Source organism: Drosophila suzukii (genome assembly GCF_043229965.1).
Source record: "Drosophila suzukii chromosome 2 unlocalized genomic scaffold, CBGP_Dsuzu_IsoJpt1.0 scf_2c, whole genome shotgun sequence".
Classification (NCBI taxonomy): Eukaryota; Metazoa; Arthropoda; class Insecta; order Diptera; family Drosophilidae; genus Drosophila; species Drosophila suzukii.
The window spans coordinates 26,058,174-26,082,862 of NW_027255896.1; the positions used below are offsets into that span (position 1 = coordinate 26,058,174).

Here is a 24,689-nt window from a genome sequence, read left to right on the forward strand (position 1 = left end):
GGATCATAGCCACAGTGGTGACATCTACCATACTGTACGCCGCGCCCATATGGGCCGAAGCCATGAAGACCGCATCATACAGCCGCCAGTGCAAAGCCGTTTACAGACGCTGCTCACTGCGCATCACAAGCAGCTTCTGCACGGTATCCGAGGAAGCCGCGCTAGTGGTAGCCGGCACTATACCGATAGACCTGCTGGCGGCAGAACGAAGAACTGGGAGCACGGGAAGCAGGTCCCAGCGCAGCAACTCGATCGAGGCATGGCAAAGGAGGTGGAACAATGCGACCACAGGGCTATGGGCGCACAGGCTAATTCCCAGTCTAACCCCCTGGCTGCAAAGAAGACACGGACAGGTAGACTTCTACCTCATGCAGATGATCTCCGGGCACGGCTGCTTCAAGGAATACCTGCATAGGTTTAATCACGAGCCAAACCCCTACTGCGACCACTGCGGCACAGGAAGCATCGAAGACGCGGAGCACGCGCTATTCATCTGCCCCCTATACGCTAGGTACCGAGCCGAAGCTGAAACGACAACCGTTTGTAACCTGACAGCGGACAAAGTGATCAGCTGCATGCTGGAAAACCAAAGCAAATGGGACGCGACAGCCAACATGGCCGCTGGCATCCTGAAGGAGCTAAGGCGTCGAGAACGGACCGCCATCCGACCCGCGAAGTATAGCTTTGCGGCAGTCCCGCGGGATCGTAACATTTCTACCTCTTCTCTTCTTCTACCACTTTTATCCATGTATATACTTAAGCTTTATTTAATAAAAAAAAAAAATATATATATATATATGTATATACATATATGCGGAACGGTCCCTGAACAACAAGGAGCGATTCCTGAACAATAAAGAAAATTAAATTGGTTTTATATATTTTGATATATAACGCTGCGACAAATTCGCTGCAAACCATATTTCTAATTTCAGGAAGAAGCTGCATACATATAACCAATTCACAGTGATCTATCTAGAACACACATCAACGACTTCGCCGAGAAATCGTTTTAGAACACACTCTTCGACAAATTCGCCGCAAATCTCCACGTTGCGGCGGGACAGTGTTGTCATTCGAAATTGAGGACAGTGGTGAGCGACATTGTTGCTGTTGGAAGTGGCTGGCCGGAGTTGCTTAATGTTGCTGTGAAAAGTTGCTGGAAAAAGTTGCTGTGGAAGGTTTCTGTTTGGTGTTGCTGAGGAGAGTTGCTATACATAGTTGCTAGGAAGTTGTTGCTGTACTGTGTTGTGATAGAGAACCATAAAATGGATAAAGGGAAAAAATATCGAACCGTTTGACGGTGAAAAATATTCAATATGGAAGTTTAGAGTGAGAGCGCTGTTAGAATAGCACGATCTTTTGAGGGTTATAGATGAAACTCAGGCAGAAGTGACATATGAGATTAAAAAGGCAGAACGGAGGAGTTAAAAGATATACAATTTAAAAACAAGGAAGAACGCTATAGTCGAGTACCTCGACTATCAGATACCCGTTACTCAGCTATATGGAGATATGCAAGCAGCAAAGCGAGATTAAAATGCGCCACCTACCGGCGGTATACAGATTTAAGCGTTATGGGCGTTAGAGTGGGCGAGGCAAATTTTTTTTTGGATCAATCGATAGGTATCGACGAGACCAATACATTTCAGTTAAAATTTTTTATCTAGCATGAAAATTGTGGGCGTCACAGGTTTTCGCGGTTTGTGGGCGTTAAAGTGGGCGTGGCAAACTTTGTTTTGGGTCAATCGATAGGTATTGATGAGAACAATACATTTCAGTTAAAATTTTTATTCTAGCATCAAAACTGTAGGAGCCACAGTTTTGGGCGGTTTGTGGGCGTTAGAGTGGGCGTGGCACTGTGCCGAAACAAACTTGCGCTGCGTAAGAAGCTCAGGAATCTGCACGCCAAATCTCAATAGCCTAGCTCCCATAGTTTCCGAGATCTCAGCGTTCATCCGGACGGACAGACAGACGGACAGACGGACAGACGGACAGACGGACATGGCTAGATCGACTCGGCTAGTGATCCTGATCAAGAATATATATACTTTGTGGGGTCGGAAACGCTTCCTTCTGCCTGTTACATACTTTCCGACGAATCTAGTATACCCTTTTACTCTACGAGTAACGGGTATAATAAACCAACGCAGAAGGTCAAGATGAAACCGTTCAAGTCAAGTTTCAAACCGAAACCAAAAAGTTTTTCATTGTTTCTTTTTGAAAAGGCAGTTTAATCAGAATTTCAGTTAAAACAATAGAAAAGACTGGCTCATATGGCAACTGCTTTTATGTTGAGAAACGCAATTTCCAATTCAAAAACAAGCGATGCTGAATTTATCCTAGACTCAGGAGCATCGGACCACCTTATAAATGACACAAGATTGTTCTCCAAGTACGAGCGTTTGCAATCAAATGTGGCTAACGCTGGGAGTTTCCACACAACCTACTATCGCTAAAGAAGATGCAGGATGCAGGCATGACCATAGAATTTAACCCTGGAGGTGTAAAAGTATCTAAACATGGTAAATTGGCCTTTAATGGAATGTGTGAGTGCACTGTACCTAATATAAAATTTCAATTGAACAGTAAAATATTTACGTCTAAAATGTCAAATAGTGCTGAGTATCGATTATGGCATGAAAGATTAGGTCACAAAAGTGTTGGGAAATGTTTAGAAATAAAACGAATAGTTTTTTTGAAGATACTAATACTTTAAACAATATTGATATAAATGGCAAGCAATCTAGATTAAAGTTTCAAAAATGTAAAAATAAGGAAAATATTACACGACCATTGTTTACTGTCCATTCCGATGTCTGTGGTCCAATCTCTACCATTGATAATACTCGTATGAATTACTATGTAGTCTTTATTGACCAGTATACACATTACTGGGTGACCTGTTTAATAACTTATACGTCAGATGTGTTTTTCGTTATTAAAGACTTTGTAGCGAGGAGCGAGGCTCACCTTAATTTAAAAATTGTGAATTTTTGTACCGAATATCGGGAATATCTTGTTAACGAAACGATTGAATTCTGTGTCGAAACAGGCATAAGCTATAATTTAACGGTTCCTCATACTCCACAATTGAATGGTGTATCAAAACGGATGATATGAACAATCATCGAAAAGGCTCGAGCAATAATTAATTGTGCTAAACTCAATAAACACTTTTGGGGTGAGGCTGTTTTAACAGCATCTTATTTAATTAACAGATCCCCTAGAAAACACCATTTGAGATGTGGCATAACAAAAAGCCAACGTTGAAATATCTTAAGATATTTGGTTCGACGGTATATGCATTAAATAAAGTACGAAAAAGAAAGTTTGACAAAAAGACAACTAAGGCTATACTTGTTGGATATGAACCAAATGGATATAAATTGTGAAAAGAGGAATCGAGGATATTTATGACAGCAAAAGATGTTGTGGTGGATGAAATAAAAATCTTAAAATCAAGAGATTTACATGAAGAAGATTCTGAGGTTCAAAGTAATACTGTTGGACAATATAATGAATCTTTATGAAGAGAAAATGAAGAGCTGGATTTCCTTTGGTGGAGAATAATGAATCTGTTCAGGCTGAGTTAAGTCAACAACTCAATGAAAATTCCACATATCTTGAGAATGCCGATCCTGTCGTTGAAACTAGTGATAAATTAAAAGAAAAAAAATTAAGAAGAAATCAGTCGCAGTGAAAGAAATAAAAGTAAACACAAAAAACACACATTTTCAAAGTAACACTTGGTGCTTAGTGCAAAAGCCAGATAATAAAATCATAGTTGATTGCAAATGGGTATTTAGTATAAAACAAGATAAATATGGGAACTTAGTAAAGTACAAAGAAAGACTTGTAGCGCGGGACATCACTCAAGAACATATGACTGATTACGATGAGACATTTTCACCAGTGGCACAAAATTCCAGTTTTAGATTTTTGTTGGCACTTTCAAATCATTACAATTAAATGGTTCACCATATGGATGTAAAAACTGTTAAACGTAACTCTAAGAGATAAAATCTACATGAACGTTAAAAAAGGCCTGAATCATTCTTATAAGAAAAAGTATGTTAGCTTAATAAAGTTATAAATGGCCTCAAGCAATCTGCTAGAAGTTGGTTTGAATTTTTTGAAAGTGTGTTGAAGGATTATGGATTTGAAAACTTAGAAGTTGATCGGTGTATTTATATTTTGGAAATATATATATTTTGTTATGTGTGGTTGATGTAGTAATTGCTAAATCCAAATCTTCATGATAAGTTTAAAATGACCCATTTACGTGAAATGAACACTTTATTGGGATACAAATTGATACATCTGATGGAGACATTTGTCTTAGTCAGTCAGCATATATAAAAAATGGAATTGAGAAAATGTAATATGGAAGGTTGTAATTCAGTTATATACCATTTTTATTTTCAAAAAAACGAAAAATTTTTTATTGCTTTATCTTAAAGAACAACTCCTTGAAAACATTTTCCCAAATTTTCATAGAGATTCGAGCAGTAGAAAAAAAGTTACAGCGCTCCTAACCGCGCGCCTCGTCGCGCGCATAAACTGAACTTGAAACTTTAAACGCGAATATCTCGAAATGGTGCTTATTGAAAAATGACTTTGCGGTGATATGGATTGGCGGAAAACTACTGAACCGATTTACTTAAAATTTTTTTTTAAATGTTCGTAACAAAATTTTTCTGTGCTTGAACGATCGACTTTTTAGGCACAAACTTTTTTTTCGCCGAAATGAATTTTTTAGTGAAATTTCTAGCGACCAAAAAGTTCATTTTTAGCATAAAACGTTCCCGTATGCACAAAAACAAAAATCTTAAAAACGATCGTTCACCCACAAGGAATTACACTAAACTAATGAAATTTGTTTACTTTTATGGTTTCAGTTGACCTGTTCGACCTGGGGAAGTATCACCGCAAGGCTCTTCAAAAAAAGGCCTCTAAGGGAAACAGCCACCCCTTAAAAACTATTTAATATTTTCCTACGAAATTTTGCACAAACATTGTTAATAAAGTGTACTATCAAAAAATTAAAACGTTCGTGTAATAAAATAATTGCTACATACCTAAAAAAAAATCCAAACTTTCCTCTTTTTCATCGACAAAGAAGGTATATAACCCCTTAATACTCCCCTCTCAAGCAAGTTAGACTATTAGGCTCTGCAATCAGAAGAGTTATGTGATGCACCGCGTAATTTTGAATTGGTTGTTTGAAGTACATTATTTTATGTACACGGCCAGACTTAAGTACTTCAATAAGTATTCTAAGTAGATATACAAACAGCAGCAATAATGAACTATGGCAATGCCTTGAAAGAGTTCTTAGATATCTGAAGAGAACTATTAATATCAAGCTTATATTGAGAAAAAAACTAGTTATAGAAAGAGCTTATAATTCACCGTTTATTTTGGCGCTCAAGTGTGGGGCAGTGTTTGCAAATTGAAAACAACAACTGAACAGCACTCAGTTATGCTCTCAACCTTCGTAGGAAATCGCGTGTCAGAAATCCAGACTTTAAAATCTGCCGCCAAATGGAGATTCGTGCCCACCCAAAGCAACCCAGCCGATATTGTGTCTCGTGGCTGCATTGTCACCGAACTGGACCCATCCATCCATGGCTCACCGGTCCATCGTTTTTGTATGACGGCATATAAAAGTGGCCTGTTGCAAAAAATGCTGCCATCGATTTGGATATCGTTAACTGCGAGAAACGGAAACACATAATGTCAACCACAACTACAAAAAACTATCTGTTGGCATCACTTGCAAAGCACAGCTCATACACGTCGTTCGGAAATCATCTAAGTTCAAGGGTCCACCCTAAGTCCGGAAGAATTAGAGTACGCAGCAACCGGCATAGCCTGGAATCTTTAAAACCACTCGTTTCCGGAAGAACTTAGATGCCTCAGGAAAAACGAAGTACTTAAAGCTCCTCTAAAGGTTCTTTCTCTTTTCTTAGACACCGCTACTGGATTCGATCTCATAGTGGTCGGAGGACGACTCGACTATTCCGATCTTCCTGAGATTGAGAAGCAACCACTACTACTTCCCAGCACTACTACACTCCTGCCCATATTTATACGACACGACACACGAGGGTCGAAACTAAAATTGTCGAGGTGTCGTATAAATATGGGCAGGAGTGTACTACTTGTAGGCGCTACTTCGTATGAAATTCTGGATCATCAATGCAAGGGATTTGAGCACAGAAGCATTTTTGGCGGCTCTGAAGAGATTTTCTGGACGTCGCGGTCTCTCCACAAATATTTACCGTGACAACGCGAACAATTTCGTTGGAGCCTCTAATCAGCTGCACGACCTAAGGAAGTTCCTGTTCAATAAGAAAACTCAAACCGCAACTCAACAATTTTGTGCGGCTGACTTCATCAGATTTCACTTCATCCCACTCAGGGCTCCGCATTTTGGTGGGCTGTGGAAAGCGGCAGTGAAGAGCGCAAAAGGCCTACTCAACAGAACCTTTGTAAGCACCAAGTTTACGTACGAGGAGCTTTTAACAGTCGTGGTAGAGATGGAAGCCATCCTCAACTCACGCCCTTTCACACCGATGTCATCAGATCGGAACGATCCCTCATCTCTGACAGCAGGTCACTTTTTGACGATAAGATCACTGCGTTCCATGCCAGAACCTATCGTCAACGACTCTAAAGCCAACACATTGCAACGATTTGAAGCAGTCACGGCATTAAGATAGTCCTTTTGGCATCGCTGGTCTACAGACTATTTCAACGCACTCCGATCAAGAACTAAATGGACTTCCCCATCGCCAAACGTCGCTGTCGGTACCGTGGTGCTTATTCACGAAGATAATGTAATAATGTTATGTAATAATGCTGAGGAGCACTGGAGAATAAGTAGGATCGAATCCCTAGTGTATGGGCGCGACAACGGACACTGTTGTCGTTTAGCTGCCCGCCGCCAAGGGAACCAGTTGCCGCCCTGTTCACAAGCTCGCTGTACTTCCTATGTCTTGAAAGAGGACCCTTTCAACGGGGCCGCGAAATAAAGGCAGTACCATATCATCTTTGAAAGAGAAAAGTCGTTTTGGCCTTGAGTTTCGCTTGTTCGATCAGTTTATACTTAAAATTTCTTGCACCCCCATACTCTGATTTAAATAAGTTATAATTATAGAAAACGCTCTATAATTCGCCGTTCAATATTCTTATAGGATGTGTAGATTCCAATTGGGCTGAATATGAAACTGAAAGAAAAAGTTCCACTGGGTATCTTTTTAAAATGTTTAAAAATTGTTCGATTTCATGGCTCTTTGTCTTAAATCACTAATAAATAAGATAAATCTAGAACTTAGTGGTCCTATAGATATTTTTGAAGACATCCAAGGTTGTATAAGCATTGCAAATAATCCTACTTGCCAGAGGAGAACAAAGCACATACAATTAAATATAATTTTACAAGAGAGCAAATTGAACAGAAACTAGTTTGTGTAAAGTAAGTTCCATCATCTGCACGGCTTATTTCCCTGAGAAGACAGCTGGTACTTTCTGACTTAATTGACTACGAACCGTGTGAGCCGTTTCTGAAATTTCATCGCCCTTAGAAGCCAAAAATGAAATGGATTTTAATTTCAATATCCATATTCACTAAAAGTCTTAAGTAATTGAATCAAATGTATCTCTTGAAGTCCTTGTTATTAATTTCAATTTTCATATTTACTAATAAACTTAAGAAATTGAATCTAAAACTTATACTTTATTTATACCCGTTACTCGTAGAGTAAAAGGGTATACTAGATTCGTCGGAAAGTATGTAACAGGCAGAAGGAAGCGTTTCCGACCCCATAAAGTATATATATTCTTGATCGGGATCACTAGCCGAGTCGATCTAGCCATGTCCGTCTGTCCGTCTGTCCGTCTGTCTGTCTGTCCGGATGAACGCTGAGATCTCGGAATCTTACGCAGCGCAAGTTTGTTTCAGCAATGTCCCACGCCCACTCTAACGCCCACAAGCCGCCCAAAACTGTGGCTCCAACAGTTTTGATGCTAGAATAAACATTTTAAATGAAATGTATTGTTCTCATCAAAATTTATCGATTGACTCAAAAAATTTGCAACGCCCACTCTAACGCCCATAACGCTTAAATCTGTCTACCGCCGGTAGGTGGCGCTTTTTAATCTCGCTTTGCTGCTTGCATATCTCCATTCCCCTTTGGTCCCATTAGCTGAGTAACGGGTATCTGATAGTCGGGGTACTCGACTATAGCGTTCTTCCTTGTTTTTTTTTTAATTTTGTATGGATCTAGTTTTTACTGGGTTTCCCCAACTCTTGCAGCAAATGTTGGACCTAATGTATCCCATCAAATTTATATGACGTGACTGCCGCGTAGATCAGTGAGGAAACACATGGTTCGAATGGTAATCGTGGATTTTATTCTCGTGCCATAAATACAGCGGGTGTGTGGCTGGGCTGGCCACGGTATCTCCTCGCGATGGTTCCACAGACTGCTGATGTCCCTCGTCCCGGCCTGTCGACGCGTTGACTTGACGACCGCTGGCTCCGCTTTTGCTCGCTTGCTGACGCTCTTCCTCGGGGTCTCTTGTCGCGCCTAATCCTTAACGTCCGCGAAGTTCCTACGCTCCCCAATGAGCTCCGCGCGGCGATGGTAACGTGGCTGCCAGTGATGTCTACTTGCGTCGCTGCCGATGTCCTCTGCGCTGTTTCTTGTCTTGCGTGCCCTTGGACAACCCCCGTTCCGGGACTTGCTGAACCGTTGGGCTTCTCCAGGGCAACGTCTTTAGAATGCCTCAACGGGTCGATCGCTTGCCCTTCCTGACTGGTAGTTCGCGTTCTGACATTCGGGGTTTTGGCCACATTCGGAGATTCCTGATGTCCCAATCCCGAACGTCTCGACGAATTGATCTTGTTCCTTGTAGGCCCCCCACGGCGCTGCTTCCGACGACTGGATCTGCTGACTTGCGGCTGGCTGACTTGGTACATTGACTTTTACAATTCACTGATCGTGCCGGATTCACTCCTCGTGATCGAGTGATGCTGCTTCCAGCCCTGGACCCATTTATATAGGGCACCTGGTACCGTTAATTCTTGGCATCTGCGCACGGCACCACTATAGTGGTTCACAGATTACTTCTGAGCTTAGATCCTTATGTTACTGGTTAAAGAAAGCTCCCACATTAAAAAAAGTCCGTTTTATCAGCATCAGCATTTGAACTATTAACAATTAAATATATCCTGTTATCATTTATTTTTTAAAATTTTCTTTTCTTTTGCTATAATTTGTATTTTTGTTTAATATTATTGTTGTGTTTTTTTCATGTAATTTACACTTAATAATCCAAACTAACGGATTAATATTGGTGGGCGGATAATAAACCACTCCTCTTCCTCTTAAAATATTCCTTAAATGTAATAATACTTAAATAAGAAAGTTTGAAACTGAAAATAGCAACGCGTTTGAAATTTGGTTCGATATTTTGTATGGTAGCTATAGGATAGGCGATATGTCCAATTTTTGTTTGCTATAATTAAAATATTTTTATAGAATTTTGGGGAAAATTTTGAAACGATACAACAACTAGAAGTATTTTTGGCCGCGGCTCCCATACAGGTCCAACCACTGTGCACTTGGGTGCTAAGTGCGGCGATCTACCGTTAACCTTTCGCTCCCTCTCTCCAAGCTGTCTTTCCTCGTACTCTCCAAGCTCTCTCGAACTGAATTCTTCAAACTCTCTTGAATTGAATTCACCAAACTCTCTCGCACTGAATTTTCCAAACTCTCCCGAACTGAATTCTCCAAACTCTCTTGAACTGAATTCTGCAAACTCTCTCTTTCCGCAGTGCCGTTACTACGGGTATTCGCTGCGTATCCAGCAGCTGGCAGGCCTCCATACATTGGATCTCCGCTTGTGCGGAGTTATTTAACTTATTTTAGGGTCCAAAAAATTCTAGATGATGTTAAACAGCTTAATATAGGAAACTTTAATTCTACCACTCGCTAGTTGAGCGGGAAAACAGTTATAAATTGCTAAGTTTCGTACACCGATTAAAAGTTATGTGCGAATTTTTATACCCGTTACTCGTAGAGTAAAAGGGTATACTAGATTCGTCGGAAAGTATGTAACAGGCAGAAGGAAGCGTTTCCGACCCCATAAAGTATATATATTCTTGATCAGGATCACTAGCCGAGTCGATCTAGCCATGTCCGTCTGTCCGTCTGTCCGTCTGTCCGTCTGTCCGTCTGTCCGTCTGTCCGTCTGACCGTCTGTCCGTCTGTCCGTCTGTCCGTCTGTCCGTCTGTCTGTCCGGATGAACGCTGAGATCTCGGAAACTATGAGAGTTAGGCTATTGAGATTTGGCGTACAGATTCCTGAGCTTCTTACGCAGCGCAAGTTTGTTTCAGTAGACTGCCACGCCCACTCTAACGCCCACAAACCGCCCAAAACTGAAACTCCTACAGTTTTGATGCTAGATAGAAAATTTTAACTGAAATGTATTGTTCTCATCAATACCTATCGATTGACCCAAAAAAAGTTTGCCACGCCCACTAAAACGCCCACAAACCGCGAAAACCTGTGACGCCCACAATTTGGATGCTAGATGAAAAATTTGAACTGAAATGTATTGGTGTCGTCAATACCTATCGATTGATCCAAAAATAAATTTGCCACGCCCACTCTAACGCCCATAACTCTTAAATCTGTCTACCGCCGGTAGGTGGCGCATTTTAATTTCGCTTTGCTGCTTGCATATCTCCATTTCCCTTTGAGTAACGGGTATCTGATAGTCGAGGTACTCGACTATAGCGTTCTTCCTTGTTTTGATTTCTGAAGAACGGCTATTACCATTTCGGTTTAAAGTTTAAAGAGACTTGCACTTGAGATTCCTCGTCTTTTGACAAAATTAAATTTTGTATGTGCGTATCCAAACGCTATTTTAGGGTCATGAAATCATTTAAATTGTTATAAACAGTTTTATATAAGAAACTAGAATTCTTCAGCTTTTGGGAGGGTAGATAAGTTATAAAAACATCTCTTAACGAGGTACACATCTAGTGACGATCACACCATCAACAAACAAAAGTTTTGATAACAACTTTTGTGATGAAAATGTATTACACGATCTACTACATAATTACGCTTTCTTAATTTTATAAAAAGTAACTTTTCACCTTAAATGACCTTTTGACCTTAAATGCCATTTTGCAAAAAAAGAGAAACATGGCTTAAAATATGCAATAGCAATATGATCCACATGTCAAGTCACGAAAAATATGATGTTATATAGGTATCTCCTTCTTATATTACTGAGAAGCAGCTGGTCTACTTTGCAATGCCACTTTGCAAAAAAAAAGAAAAATGGCTTAAAATATGTAAGAGCAATATAATCCACATGTCAAGTCACGAAAAATTTGATGTTATATATGTATCTCCTTCTCATATTACTGAGGAGGTTTACTTGTGCTAGCCATTGTGATGTTTTTCAAAGTATACTTGGAATTAGGAGTGACCGCACTGCGCTCGACAACATAAGCGCCCACAATGGACTTGGTATCAACCCATTAAAATCAAAATGTCTTGTCTCTAAGCATAAATAAGCCCCGGCTGAAGTATGTAAGATAGCTGTAAAATAAAGATTTACGTTCAACAGGAATATTACCTAGAGTGATCTCACTACAAAGGCTGTATGAAAAATGTATGAAATAAAAGGACATTATTATACCCTTTACTCGTAGTGTAAAAGGGTATACTGTATTCGGGGATCAGGATCACTACCCGAGTCGAACTAGTTATGTCCGTCTGTCTCAAAATAAAAATGTTACTTTGTTTGTCAGTTTGGCCCAAAACCTTATTTTAGGGGATTTTAGGCTTAGATTCGTACGCAGTATGTTGCGATTTACAATCTCGCTTTGCTTCTTGCGAAGCCGACTACTATATACACACGAAAAAATATAAATTAACTGTGATGATCCGGTTTGATCAATTGGTTTAGGAGAAAAAGCGGTGAAAGTGTAAAAGAGAAAATTTTAAAAATGTTATATATCGGGGTTGTTGGGAACAAATGCTCAATTTTACTAGTCTAGTTGTTTTTCTACTCAATGTTAAAAAGTTAAACGCAAAACAAGATTTGGAGGACTACTCAAAATAAAAATGATACTTTGTTTTTCAGTTTGGCCCAAAACCTTATTTTAGGGTCCTAGAAAGTTAGGATTTTTTTTTTTTAAATGCTTTGCTATTTATTTATTGAATCTTCTCCCTTTGGATACTAACAATAAGTGTATCAAATCTTAGACTAATTAATCTAACTCACAGTCATATGACTGATGTTGTGCTAAAGGGGCCCGAAAGTTATAGCTGGCTTGGCAGGTCGTTGCGTTGTAGACGGGATCGGCTGGAAACCCAAGTCAAGCCTCTTGCGAGGCGATTGGGGTGCACAGAGAGTTTTTCGTTGTAGGACGCTTTTTGTTTGTCTATTTCATCTTTAACGGTAAGAATGCTTAGGTCCCTGTGGATGTTTTGGTTGCGAATATACCATGGTGCCCCAGTGATAGTTCGCAGGATTTTCGATTGAGCGCGCTGTATAATGTCTATGTTGCTTCTGCTGGCGTTCCCCCATAGCTGGGAGCCATATGTCCAGATGGGCTTGAGAGTGGAGTTGTAGAGCAAAACCTTGTAGTCCAGACGCAGGGGCGAACGAGCGTTAAGAATCCAGTGGAAGCTGCTGGCCTTTAGTTTTAGATGTACTTTCTTGCGTTCGATGTGTCTTCTCCAGGTTAGTCGTCTGTCAAGGTGGACGCCGAGATACGTTACATCGTTGACTTGGGGAATCTGCGTATTATTCAATAATAGTGGAGGGCATGTTTGCCTGTTGAGAGTAAACGTTATGTGTTTACATTTTTGTTCATTTATTTTAATCCGCCAATCAGATAGCCACCTCTCTACTACGAGGAGGTGGTTTGCTAGCTGTGTTGTGGCTCGGCCTGGGCACCTCGAGCGACTTAAAATTGCGGTGTCGTCAGCGAACGTAGATGTTGTTAGCTGCTCGTTCGTGGGAATATCCGCTGTGTATAGGAGGAACAGAGTAGGCCCTAGCGCGCTTCCTTGCGGGACTCCAGCTTTGATAATGTAGTCGTCGGATGTTGTTGTATTGCACCTTACTGCGAAGGTCCTGTTGTATAGATACGACTCAAGAAGCTTGTGAGTGTAATCAGGTAAGTGTGTTTTGATTTTGTGCATGAGGCCATCTAGCCATACTCGATCGAAGGCTTGAGATACATCGAGGAATATTGCGCTGCAGTATTCCCGATGCTCAAAGGCTGTGCGTATTTCTGATGTTATTCTGTTAACTTGTTCGATTGTTCCATGGTTTTGACGAAATCCAAATTGATGAGCAGGGATAACATTGTGTGCATTAGGATGATGTTAAAAAGCTTCATATAAGAAACTTCAATTCACTACTTTTTGATAAACTCGCGAGCTTGGCGCGAGCTGTATCCAAGCTCTATTTTAAGGTCTTGAAAAAATTAAATGGTCTTAAACAGGTCCATTTAGGAAACTTTAGTTCTACCACATTTGGTAAAACCACCGAATGTGCATTTTCAGCAATCACTTGGACTTGTTTTTATTAAGCTTGGACGAAGAAAGTTATGAACAGGGAGAAAGATTTGATCAAGATATCTTCAATTTGAGAAGCGTTATCACAATTTTTGGGACGAAGGAATGATGAGTGACTACAGTTGGATGCAACTCCGGAAAGATTCTTCTACTCTCAACCGAAGCAGTTCAAGTTATAAATTTTCCTCCGATTCTTAGTAAAAAAATCAAATGGCATCTCTCTTAATTTCGAAAAGAGGTTATCCGAGATGCAAATGGTTTTCTGCATGTGGTGTGTTATCTCGATTGAATTGCAAAATTTTGATTATTATTTGGTTGTAACTTTTTTTGACTTGTCCGATTTTAATAGTTTGTAGCATGTAGATATATATTGTTAATGAGAACATAACTCCATTTAAATTTGTGGGCGTTAAGGTGGGCATGGCACCCGGCGGAACCAAACTTCCAATCTTCAAGCAAAGTCCCAACATTCTAAGTTATATAGTTTTCGAGATCTCCGCGATCATACGGACAGATCGACTCGGCTAGTTATTCTGATCAAGTATATATACACTTTATGGAGTCGGAAACACTTCCTTCTACCTGCTACATACTTGCCGACGAATATAGTATACCCTTTTACTCTACGGGTCCTCGGAAAGGTACATCTTGCTACTTTGAGGTTGTGACAACTGCCAAACAGTTAGATAATTGGATTCTATGATATTCGCTCTTTAGTCAAGCAACATGAAAACAACATGCTTTACCCGAATATTTCAAGAACGATTCGTTGCAAAAAATTTTGAATAATACCAGCGTGTACAGGAAGAAAGTGTGGAAGAAAGTAGTCTAGAAAAGTAGTTTTAAAGATAAGCAGAAAAAATTTTTTTTTTTTTGTAAGTTAGTGTTAAATTGTTCATCGCTAAAACAAAAACTTCTGATATCACGCAAAATCACCTCTAAACAAGGGTAAAGGGTATTCGACTAAGTGGACACACTTCCTTAAATTTAACCATTCGGCACGCTTCAACAGAAAATGCATGTGTCTGCATGTATTTTTTCGAAAAAAGAGCAGCGAAAGTGTAAAAGTAAGAATTGAGAAAATTTGATCTGTTGGGAAAAAGTGACCCAGTTAATTATCCTTGTTGTCTTTTTTTGAAAACACCAGTCGAATGACACTTTTTTAAAAGGTGATCATTTGAACTTTAAAATGACGTAATTTGTCTAAATACAATGGTTTAAAAAATATGTCAAAAAGTTTTTTTGTCAGATTTTTTAACCTTTGCTCTGTACTCTACGAGTAACAAGTATAATAACACTGTGAAACAAGGAAGAACGCTATAGTCGAGTACCTCGGCTATCAGATACCCGTTACTCAGCTATATGGAGATATGCAAGCAGCAAAGCGAGATTAAAAAAATATTTTTTTGGATCAATCGATAGGTATCGACGAGACCAATACATTTCAGTTAAAATTTTTTATCTAGCATGAAAATTGTGGGCGTCACAGGTCTTCGCGGTTTGTGGGCGTTAAAGTGGGCGTGGCAAATTTTTTTTTGGATCAATCGATAGGTATCGACGAGACCAATACATTTCAGTTAAAATTTTTTATCTAGCATGAAAATTGTGGGCGTCACAGGTTTTCGCGGTTTGTGGGCGTTAAAGTGGGCGTGGCAAACTTTTTTTTGGGTCAATCGATAGGTATTGATGAGAACAATACATTTCAGTTAAAATTTTTATTCTAGCATCAAAACTGTAGGAGCCACAGTTTTGGGCGGTTTGTGGGCGTTAGAGTGGGCGTGGCACTGTGCTGAAACAAACTTGCGCTGCGTAAGAAGCTCAGGAATCTGCACGCCAAATCTCAATAGCCTAGCTCCCATAGTTTCCGAGATCTCAGCGTTCATCCGGACGGACAGACAGACGGACAGACGGACAGACGGACAGACGGACAGACGGACATGGCTAGATCGACTCGGCTAGTGATCCTGATCAAGAATATATATACTTTGTGGGGTCGGAAACGCTTCCTTCTGCCTGTTACATACTTTCCGACGAATCTAGTATACCCTTTTACTCTACGAGTAACGGGTATAATTAGTTGACTTGCTTTGCGATGTTCTGCGTAACTGGGTTTCAGGATTCCGGTGCTACGTCTGCTCAATTCCCGCTTAACTATTCGGGCAACCGTCTGACGTACCCAGATCATTCCTCATAACAGTTGACCGAGTTTCCTCTGATAGCCTCCAATACCGGACTCAAGGAAGTCAACGACTGCGCTTTCCAGACATCCGTCGGGCGACACAATCCATTTACTCCACATCATTGTCGACAGGATGAATCGGTGCTACGCCTGCTCAATTCCTTCTCAACTATAAGGACAACCGTCTGACGTAGCTACAGCAGACCTTGCAAGTTGCAACAGTCGAACGAGTCTTCACTCAAATTAGCCGCGTATTTGTAATTGTGTATCAGCTACTTGGGTCTCAATTCGACTTATGCTTTTACGAACGTCTCGTCGTAGCGATCTTGCTCCTGCCTACCTTCATGGCTGTATCTCCTTGACTTTGACTTTGCTTGACTTTGTTCACTCACGTTCTAACTCGCAATGACCGGTCAAGCTTCTAGCGCTTATATAGGCCTTCTGTTACCGTTAATCCTATGCCTCTGCTTTTGGCCCTCTGCTCAAGGCACCATATCAGAGTCCAAAGTCCGCGGGCTTACCATTCGACCCTTCGCGCTCTTCGCACGGCACAGCACTAAAGGCCAAAGTGCGGCAATGTACCGTTAATTCCTTCGCACTCGGCACGCCGGCGCTCTCTCGCTGTCTCGGTCATACTACTGCTGTCTCGCTCTATCGCCTCTCCGCTACTTCTCTCCACACTCTCTATATTCAAACTTTCCAAACTCTCGTGATCCGTACTCTCCAAACTCTCTCTCGTGCTCTCCCAACTCTCTCCAACTGCATTCTCTAAACTCTCTTTTCCCGCATTGCCGTTTCTACGTGACTTCACTGCGTTGCATACTTCTGACTGAAATCATTATACCCTCTGCAAGGGTATAAAAAGGAAAATAGCCCGTGTGTATGTGAAACTTAAAAAACACCAGAGGGCATAGACTGTGGAAGTTAAGTGAATTTCTTTGACTTGAAATTCGATAATTAATTTGTATGCACTCTCTATTCGCGGCGAATTCGGATGAGAATTCTAAGTAGGCACTCGCCGAACTTTGCAGTCGCTCGACCTGGTCGACATCGGAAAACTGTGGTCATTAGGATGGTTATTTTTATTATTTTTCTACAAGTTACTTCATTCGCTTTCTTTCATTTCATTTCTTTTCTTGTAGTTGTACATCGCGCCCTTCAATTTTTCCTTGCTCGCATTTTCAGGGTAATTAACTTTGTTATGTTATTCATTTTATTTTATTTTCCGGTTTTTATACCCTTTCAGAGGGTATTATGATTTCTGTCAGAAGTTTGCAACGCAGTGAAGGAAACGTTTCCGGCCTCATAAAGTATATATATTCGTCTGTCCGTCTACCCGTCCGTTACTACGCAAACTAGTCTTTAAGTTTTAAAGCTATCGGGCTAAAACTTTCCCAAAAATCTTCTTTCTTTTGCAGGTAGTATATAAGTCGGAATAAGCTGGATCGGACAACTATATCTTATAGCCTCCAGAGGAACGATCGGAAAAATGGTGCGAAAATAATATGAAACAAGGTATAGCTTCGGTTATTTTTTTTACATGTTATCTTATACTATTGGGAAAATCATTTTTTGTATTTTTAAGAATTTTGAATTAAATTTAACAATTTTTACTGCAATGCAAACTTCGGCTTGCCGAAGTTAACTTCCTTTCTTGTTATTAAATGAGACAATTCGGCTAATGTTAGATTGTATGATATTCTGGTCGAGAGGGTTTTCTTAAGGCATATAACCCCAAGAGATGTTATAATAAAGATAGGGAGGTTCACTCATTGAACACGCCCGAAAACCGCCCAAAACCAAAAAGCTAGAAAAAAATTTAAACTGAAATTTATTTTTTAAATCAACACATATCAATCAATCAACGCTCATCTAACCGCCCACAGCTTCAAAAAATCCTAAGTATGAACGCGGATATCTCGAAAACTATCAAAGATAGATAATTGGGATTTAGTTTTATATTCCTTAGATTTGTACGCAGCGCAAATTTTGTATGCGAACATGCCAAGCTCACTCTGACACCCACGCACACAAATCTTGGGCTTTTACAATTTTATAGTTAAAAAAATATAACTAAGAACAGTTTGCCACTCTAACGCCCATAAACGCACATAACGCTTTAATCTGTCTACCACCCACATTACCATATATTGATATCGCGGGTAGGTAGCGCTTTACAATCTCGTTTTGCTTCTTGAATATCTCCATCTCTCTTTTGCTTCCTTTAACTGATTAACGGGGATCTTATAGTCCAAGCACTCTACTACACAGATCTTCCTTGTTCTAACTTGTATAAACTTTTATGACATCGTTTTCCACAAATCTTTGCCCTGGCACTGCTGAATCACTTATAAATGGAATAGGCTTGCTAATATTAGCTCCACCTTTTTAGTCTAAATTGTCTTACGAACACTACTGTAAATAAATCGTCAAAACGATAAAACAAAATCACATGACGTCACATGGGAGAACTTATAAAAACACAAAGCAAAAAAAAATAGTTTTTTAAAAAAATATTGTGAATCGTTTTTAAGACTCTGGATAAGATATGCAGGTTATGCTGGTGTTGGGCTGTGTTAATTCTTATAACATATTTGATAACAAACAAATGCTTCATGGTCTTCGATTCTTACCCATTTCTCCACCTGCTCCACTGTCACGTGGTAGTCGGTCGCGATGCCGTCCATCCGCTGCTTGTCGCGTTTAAGGAAGTCAACAAAATCTTGATAGCTAGTCCCATTGTGCTGCTGCCGCAGCCAGTAGTTAAATCCGTTGCTGATTTTCTCCTGCCACTGTGTTTGCTTCTCAAATTGAACGAGACCGGAGTTATGCAGGCGCAGTAGCTCGTCCCTCAACCATTGATCTACCTGGTCGATGCCCACGTGATGAGTCTGTGAAAGGCTTTGAAGACGGGCGTGATCCTGATACAGCTCTCTCTCCACCTGCTCGTATGGCATCTCTTGCTGCTTTTTAAGCAGTAGTTCTATTAAGCGCTGTTGCTCATCCACCTGCCACTTGCTCAAATTGTCTACCTTTGCCTGACCCGTGGTTCGCAGATTTATCAACTGTTGACGAAGCCACTCCTCGATCTCTACGATGTTGACGGAATACTGGCCTGCCAGCTTCTCCAAGCGCTCCCGTTCCTTGTTTAGCTCCATCTCGAACTCCACGTAGGTTAGATGATTCTGCTGTTTAATCAAACCCTGCAAGCGCTCCAATTCGGAAGCCTGCCAGGCGCTAAGGCTATTTAGAGATTCCTCCGTACTGCCCCGCAGACGTTTTAGTTCCGCGATCATCCACTCCTCGATCTGCTCCACGTTCAGGCGGTATTGATCAGCGAGGTTATTTAAATGGGCTCGGTCTGCTAACAGTTTTTCCTCGTACTCAGTAGTAGACAGCCCATTTTTGTACTCGGCAATCAGACTCTTAATATAGTCTCTTTCCACTCTCTGCCATGTTTGCAGGTGTTCAATATCAAACTGTCCGTTTTTTCGTAGGTCCTCGATCACCTGATTTACATAGTTGTCCACTTCTTCGATATGCACGTGGTGCTGCTCCGCAAGCCTCATTAGAAAACGACGATCGTTTTGTACCTGCAATTTTGAAGAATTTAATTTGTAGCTATGTTTTGCAAAGTAAACTTTAAAATAGGAAAAAACGTATATCACTGTAAATGGCTGTTCACATAGCGATAAAATAAGTGAAGTATGGGGAACATCATTTTTAAAAGACTGTAATAAATGTCGCCGAACAAGCTTGTGGTCTAAAATGGCGTTTATTGAAAAACATCGTTTTTGAGGAAAAATACCTTAGTACACAACAGATTTATATTAAAAAGTGTAAACAGAACAAGAGAAAACGGTATAGTCGCGCCATTACTCGGCTACAAAAACGCCACATATAGTTCATATCTATCGACTGTTTGTTTTTACTAACACGCCACAAGGCGTGAATCCTATATGGCGGCTCGTAAAAATGTATAATATATGTCCATCCCTCTCGCACGCAAAAAATCAGATTGACACTCTATAATAATATATTTTAAGCAACCTTAACAGCATACAATGTAATTTTATGTTTATGTTTAATGTTAATAGAAACACTAAACTCTCGAGTATTTTTTGGACGGGAAACCTAAAGCCTTGTGTTCGTACCCAAGAGTGCTTAACATGACCAGCACCCAACAAATCAAGCAGTAGCCAAGTTGGGAACATAAGTACTGTTGGAGAACTATTGTGGAGAACTATCGATGGCACTATCGCCACTATTGATGGTTTGGCACTATCGAGCCACCATCGATGGCAGCAGACACCTTCGATAGTGGCCCATCCACTATCGATGGTGCCATCGATAGTGCGCTTCTTACATCCCTAAAAAAAATTTTCGCGCATTTTCTGTGTCTGCGTCAATTGCAAAAAACAAGGAAAACTTGAAAAACAAGAAGAAATTAATTAAATTGTTATGGATCGCGTTTTAAATATGGGTATGTTTACTATATTATATACATAAGTGTTTTGATCTATAATTTATTAAATTTAAGGTAAACGTCGAGTGTCTTCATCAAGTGCCGACAAGCCGGACTGTGAGTGCTCCCCCAGCACAGACTCTGAATAAGACTTGGAACCAAATCGACAGAGTAACAAAAAGAAGTCGAAAATTTCACATGTCTGGAAATATTTTAAAAGGTCCGACGACAAGAAATATGCCAAATGTCTCGATTGTGGCAAAGAATACAAAACAAGCGGCAATACATCTAACTTGTACAACCATTTAAATGGGTTCCATCCTGGCGTGGAAAGTAAGAGCCCAGAATAGAGCACACAAGTTGAACGTTCTGAGAGGAACGACACTGCATCTACAAGCAGCAGTTGCAGATCGAGCATGAACTCTGTGGCGTCTTACTTTAAAAGAGCCGTCGTGTATGATTCAAATTCTAAAAGAAGGACTGACATACAATATTGTAGAAAACGAAGGGTTCGTGCAATACACTCATGTATTGGATCCTCGGTATAAATTACCCAGCAATACGCACTTAAGAGATGTGCTGATGTATAAATATTTTACCGAAAGTTCTGCCAAGTTATCAGCAATACTTGTAAGTGTTTCGAATATCGCAGTTACGTGTGATTTGTGGACATCAAGTGCCAAAGCTAGTTTTTTGACTGTGACGGGTCATTTCGTATATAACTACGAATTAAAAACAGCATCTTTAGTAACAAAAAAACTTCTAAGCACAACTAATCATTGTTCACAAAACATTGCTGATACATTGTGGGACGTTTTTATTGAATGGAACATTCTGGAAAAAACTGTATGTATTGTTACCGACAATGCCAGATCCATGCTTAAAGCATGTGAACTATTGTATATTCGCAAGTTGATGACCCAGTGCTTCAAGCTTTATTTACTAAGTGTAAATCAATCGTTCGATTTTTCAAGCAAAGCACTATATCAAATGAAAAGCTCAAATTAGCTCAAGAAGGCTTAGAATATAATTTGTTGCAAGAAACACCCACTAGGATGAATAGTTTTTATTTCATGATTGAGCGTATTATGAAAATGAACGAAGCCATTGCCAAAGTTTTACTATCAACAACGAATGCACCGCAGCCATTTACTGCTGAGGAAATACTTATGCTGAATGATATTGAAAAAGTATTGGCCTTCTTTCAGCAAGCAAGCGAGAAAATTTCTGGCGGAAAATACGTAAGGATATCGCTTATTATTCCCATGACATATGGACTTTTTCGGAAAATCGAAAGTGTTGTACCTTTGCTACAAACTCTTCAAGGACAAACTTTAAACAAAATATTGATGGAATCAATCAAGAAACGTCTTTCCGTTTATGAGCAGAGAACAGTTTGCAGGATGGCTACGCTTTTGGATCCACAGTTCAAAAAAAAGTGGATTTCAACATAGCTAAAGCGCTGAACTAGCAGCAACATTTTTTGAAAATGAGCTGGGCAATTTTCCAGTTAAACAGACCGCAAGTAATCAACCTATAGCATCGGATTCAAGTTTACAGGACAGCGTTCCATTAATAAAGTTGTAAACTCAAGAGTCGATGCAATTTTAACTAAGAGGTAGTATCTTGTAGGGCCAATTGTCGGACAAGATATCGACCCTCTATTAAGAATGAAAGTATGCCTTAATTAAAAGTGCCGAGTTATAAATTGCATATAATTAAGTATATTATTTTTTTCCAGGTGAATCAAACTGATTTCCCTGCCATTGCGAGCCTTTTCGCCAAATATCTTTGCATTCCGGCTACGTCCGTGGAGTCTGAAAGAACATTCAGCAAGGCGGGCCAAAAAATTCGTTTTTTATTCGTTTCATTTTCTATTTTTAAATCGTAACTTAGTTAAAATAAAGCATAATTTTATTATATTTGCTTAAAAAAAAATTTTTTGTTGGGCTATACTATCGAGCCACTATCGATGGCACTATTGACACTATCGATAGTTTAAAATAAACTATGGTCGACTATTCTCCACCTCAGCATCGGCTGTGGTCCGGCATAGCAGTAACCATCGTTACCATTGCCGCGACGCAATCCTGCCAACAAAACAAAAAAAAAATGTTATCCAGGACATGAAATATTTATTCAAACAGAATACAAGACTAGGCTCCACATTATCCCCACGTTTCAAAAAGAAAATTGTTAAAGAAAACAAGAATACAACTATTGTTACAGAAGCTGGAAGTGTAATACATTTTTTGCAAAGAGGCATTTTCTTTAATAATTTAATGGAAACAAGAAAGGAAGTTAACTTCGGCAAGCCGAATGCCAGAAAAAATAATTTTCAGTGAACGCCGTTAGCCGCGGTCCAAAGAATAAGAAATGTAATCTTTGGCGGTGCTCGTGCAAAAACGGTGTGAAAACTGAAAAATTAAAAATGGAAGGAAAACCCAAGAAACGACTGCAGGAGATCAGTGCATATATAAAAGGACGCCTATTTCAATCTGTTGCATATTATTGTGGGACTTCACGTACAGGAAGCAATACCACAACAGGACAAATCCGCAAAATAGTTGAAGTGCTGAAGGAGATCCACTACAGAATTGCAGTGGGAGGGAACATGCCGAGTGGGACTTTGCTGCCTACATGGACAACCTGCCGGGCGTGTTCTCACAAAGAAAGTAAGTTCTGGACAAAAGGATTTGGTTACGTTTTATTAACATAAGCATCTTTTTAGCAAAGCCACCAGAACGATCTCGGAAACTACAAAAGCCTGAAAACTGGGATTTGGCATGATTCCTGAGCTTCTTACGCAGCGCAAGTTTGTTTTTTTTTCAAGCTCTTTTCACGCGTTTGCACGTGTTTGATTGATTGCTATTTCTTTTCAGTAATTCGTGAGTTATAGCGTCGCAAACAGGGAGCAAAATAAAGAGAAAATACGGCATATCTTACAGTACTACTACGATAAAGGCAAAAATGCATCTCAAGTCGCCAATAAAATTAGTGCAATTTATGGACCCGGTACAGTTTCCATTTCGACCGTACAACGATGGTTTCAAAATTTTCGTTTTGGTGTAGAGGTGGTCGAAGAAGCGCCACGCTCCGGAAGGCCTGTCGTCGAAAATTGCGATAAAATCGCTAAATTGGTCGAAAGAGAGCGGCATAGTAGCAGCCGTAGCATTGGTCAAGAGCTTGGCATGAGTCATCAAATCGTTATAAACCATTTGAAGAAGCTTGGAGTCACTAAAAAGCTCGATGTATGGGTGCCACACGAATTTATGCAAAAAAACATCTTTGACCGTATCGACGCATGCGAATCGCTTCTGAATCCCAACAAAATCGACCCGTTTTTGAAGCGTATTGTGACTGGCGATGAAATGTGGGTCACTTACGACAACGTAAGGCGCAAACGGTCGTGGTCGAAAGGCGGTGAAGCGGCCCAGACGGTGACCAAGCCTGGATTGACGGCCAGGAAAGTTCTTCTGTGTGTTTGGTGGGATTGGCACTATCCATCATCCACTATGAGCTGCTCCCTTATGGCCAAACGCTCAATTCGGACATGTACTGACAACAACTGGACCGCTTGAAGGCAGGACTCATGCAGAAGAGGACATCTTTGATCAACAGATGCCGAATTGTCTTCCATCAGGTCAACGCCAGGTCACACACATCTTTGGTGACGCGCCAGAAGCTCCGGGAGAGAGGTTTTTTTTGCGTCCACCGTATAGTCCGAATCTCGCACCAAGTGATTACCACCTGTTTCTGTCCATGGCGAACGCGCTTGGTAGTCTAAAGTTAGCCACAAGAGAGTTTTGTGAAAATTGGCTCACCGAAAATTTTGCCAATAGGAAAGCAAGCTTCTATAAGGTGGGCATTATGAAGTTGGCATCTCGTTGGTAAAGCGTCATCGAACAAAACGGCGCATATTTGACTTAAATCGCATTATTGTAACCTATTTTATGAACAGTTGAAATTCAATAAAAATACCGCAGGACTTTTTTGACAACCTTATATTTTGTAAAATTTTAAATGAGGGCTTGCTCTTATTATCAATACCTATCTACATGAAACAAATTTTTAAAATCGGACCATTCATTAAAAAGTTATAACCAAACAATCAATATTTTGCAATTCAATCGAGATTTCACACCACATGCAGCAAATAAGCTCTTTTCACTAGTAAGCCACCAAGCAGCTAGGGGTGCTATAGGCTAGTTGGCGCAGTTGTCCACTTGGCGCCACCATTGACTTTGCAATGATTATAATAGACTATATCACCTAATATCTACTACCGACTCACTTCCTATCCTTAAATTAATAATACTATCCTACCTAGTAACTAATTAGTTTTACTTTATGTATCTTGTCTATTCGTATTTTTACCTGTATTTTTAATTGTCTATTTTTATATTGTCTTTCTCTTTTTGTCCG

The 24,689-nt window shown here is 40.1% G+C and overlaps 1 protein-coding gene and 2 long non-coding RNA genes across 4 annotated transcripts in view; 2 read left to right on the plus strand and 1 right to left on the minus strand.

The window, feature by feature from the left end:
* The window catches only part of Tig (Tiggrin), a 198,637-nt gene that overhangs the window by 51,416 nt on the left and 122,532 nt on the right, over nucleotides 1-24,689 (minus strand). For both annotated transcript variants that reach the window (XM_070998377.1, XM_070998378.1), the window contains one exon: nucleotides 18,433-19,392. In XM_070998377.1, the coding sequence (XP_070854478.1) occupies nucleotides 18,433-19,392 (960 nt within the window). The remainder of the gene's footprint in view (nucleotides 1-18,432; nucleotides 19,393-24,689) is intronic.
* On the plus strand, nucleotides 19,797-20,678 carry LOC139354114 (uncharacterized). The gene is made up of 2 exons (XR_011605194.1): nucleotides 19,797-20,282; nucleotides 20,340-20,678. It is a non-coding gene; the product is annotated as an uncharacterized lncRNA (long non-coding RNA).
* On the plus strand, nucleotides 20,741-24,269 carry LOC139354113 (uncharacterized). Its single transcript, XR_011605193.1, has 4 exons — nucleotides 20,741-21,940; nucleotides 22,006-22,939; nucleotides 22,996-23,079; nucleotides 23,147-24,269. It is a non-coding gene; the product is annotated as an uncharacterized lncRNA (long non-coding RNA).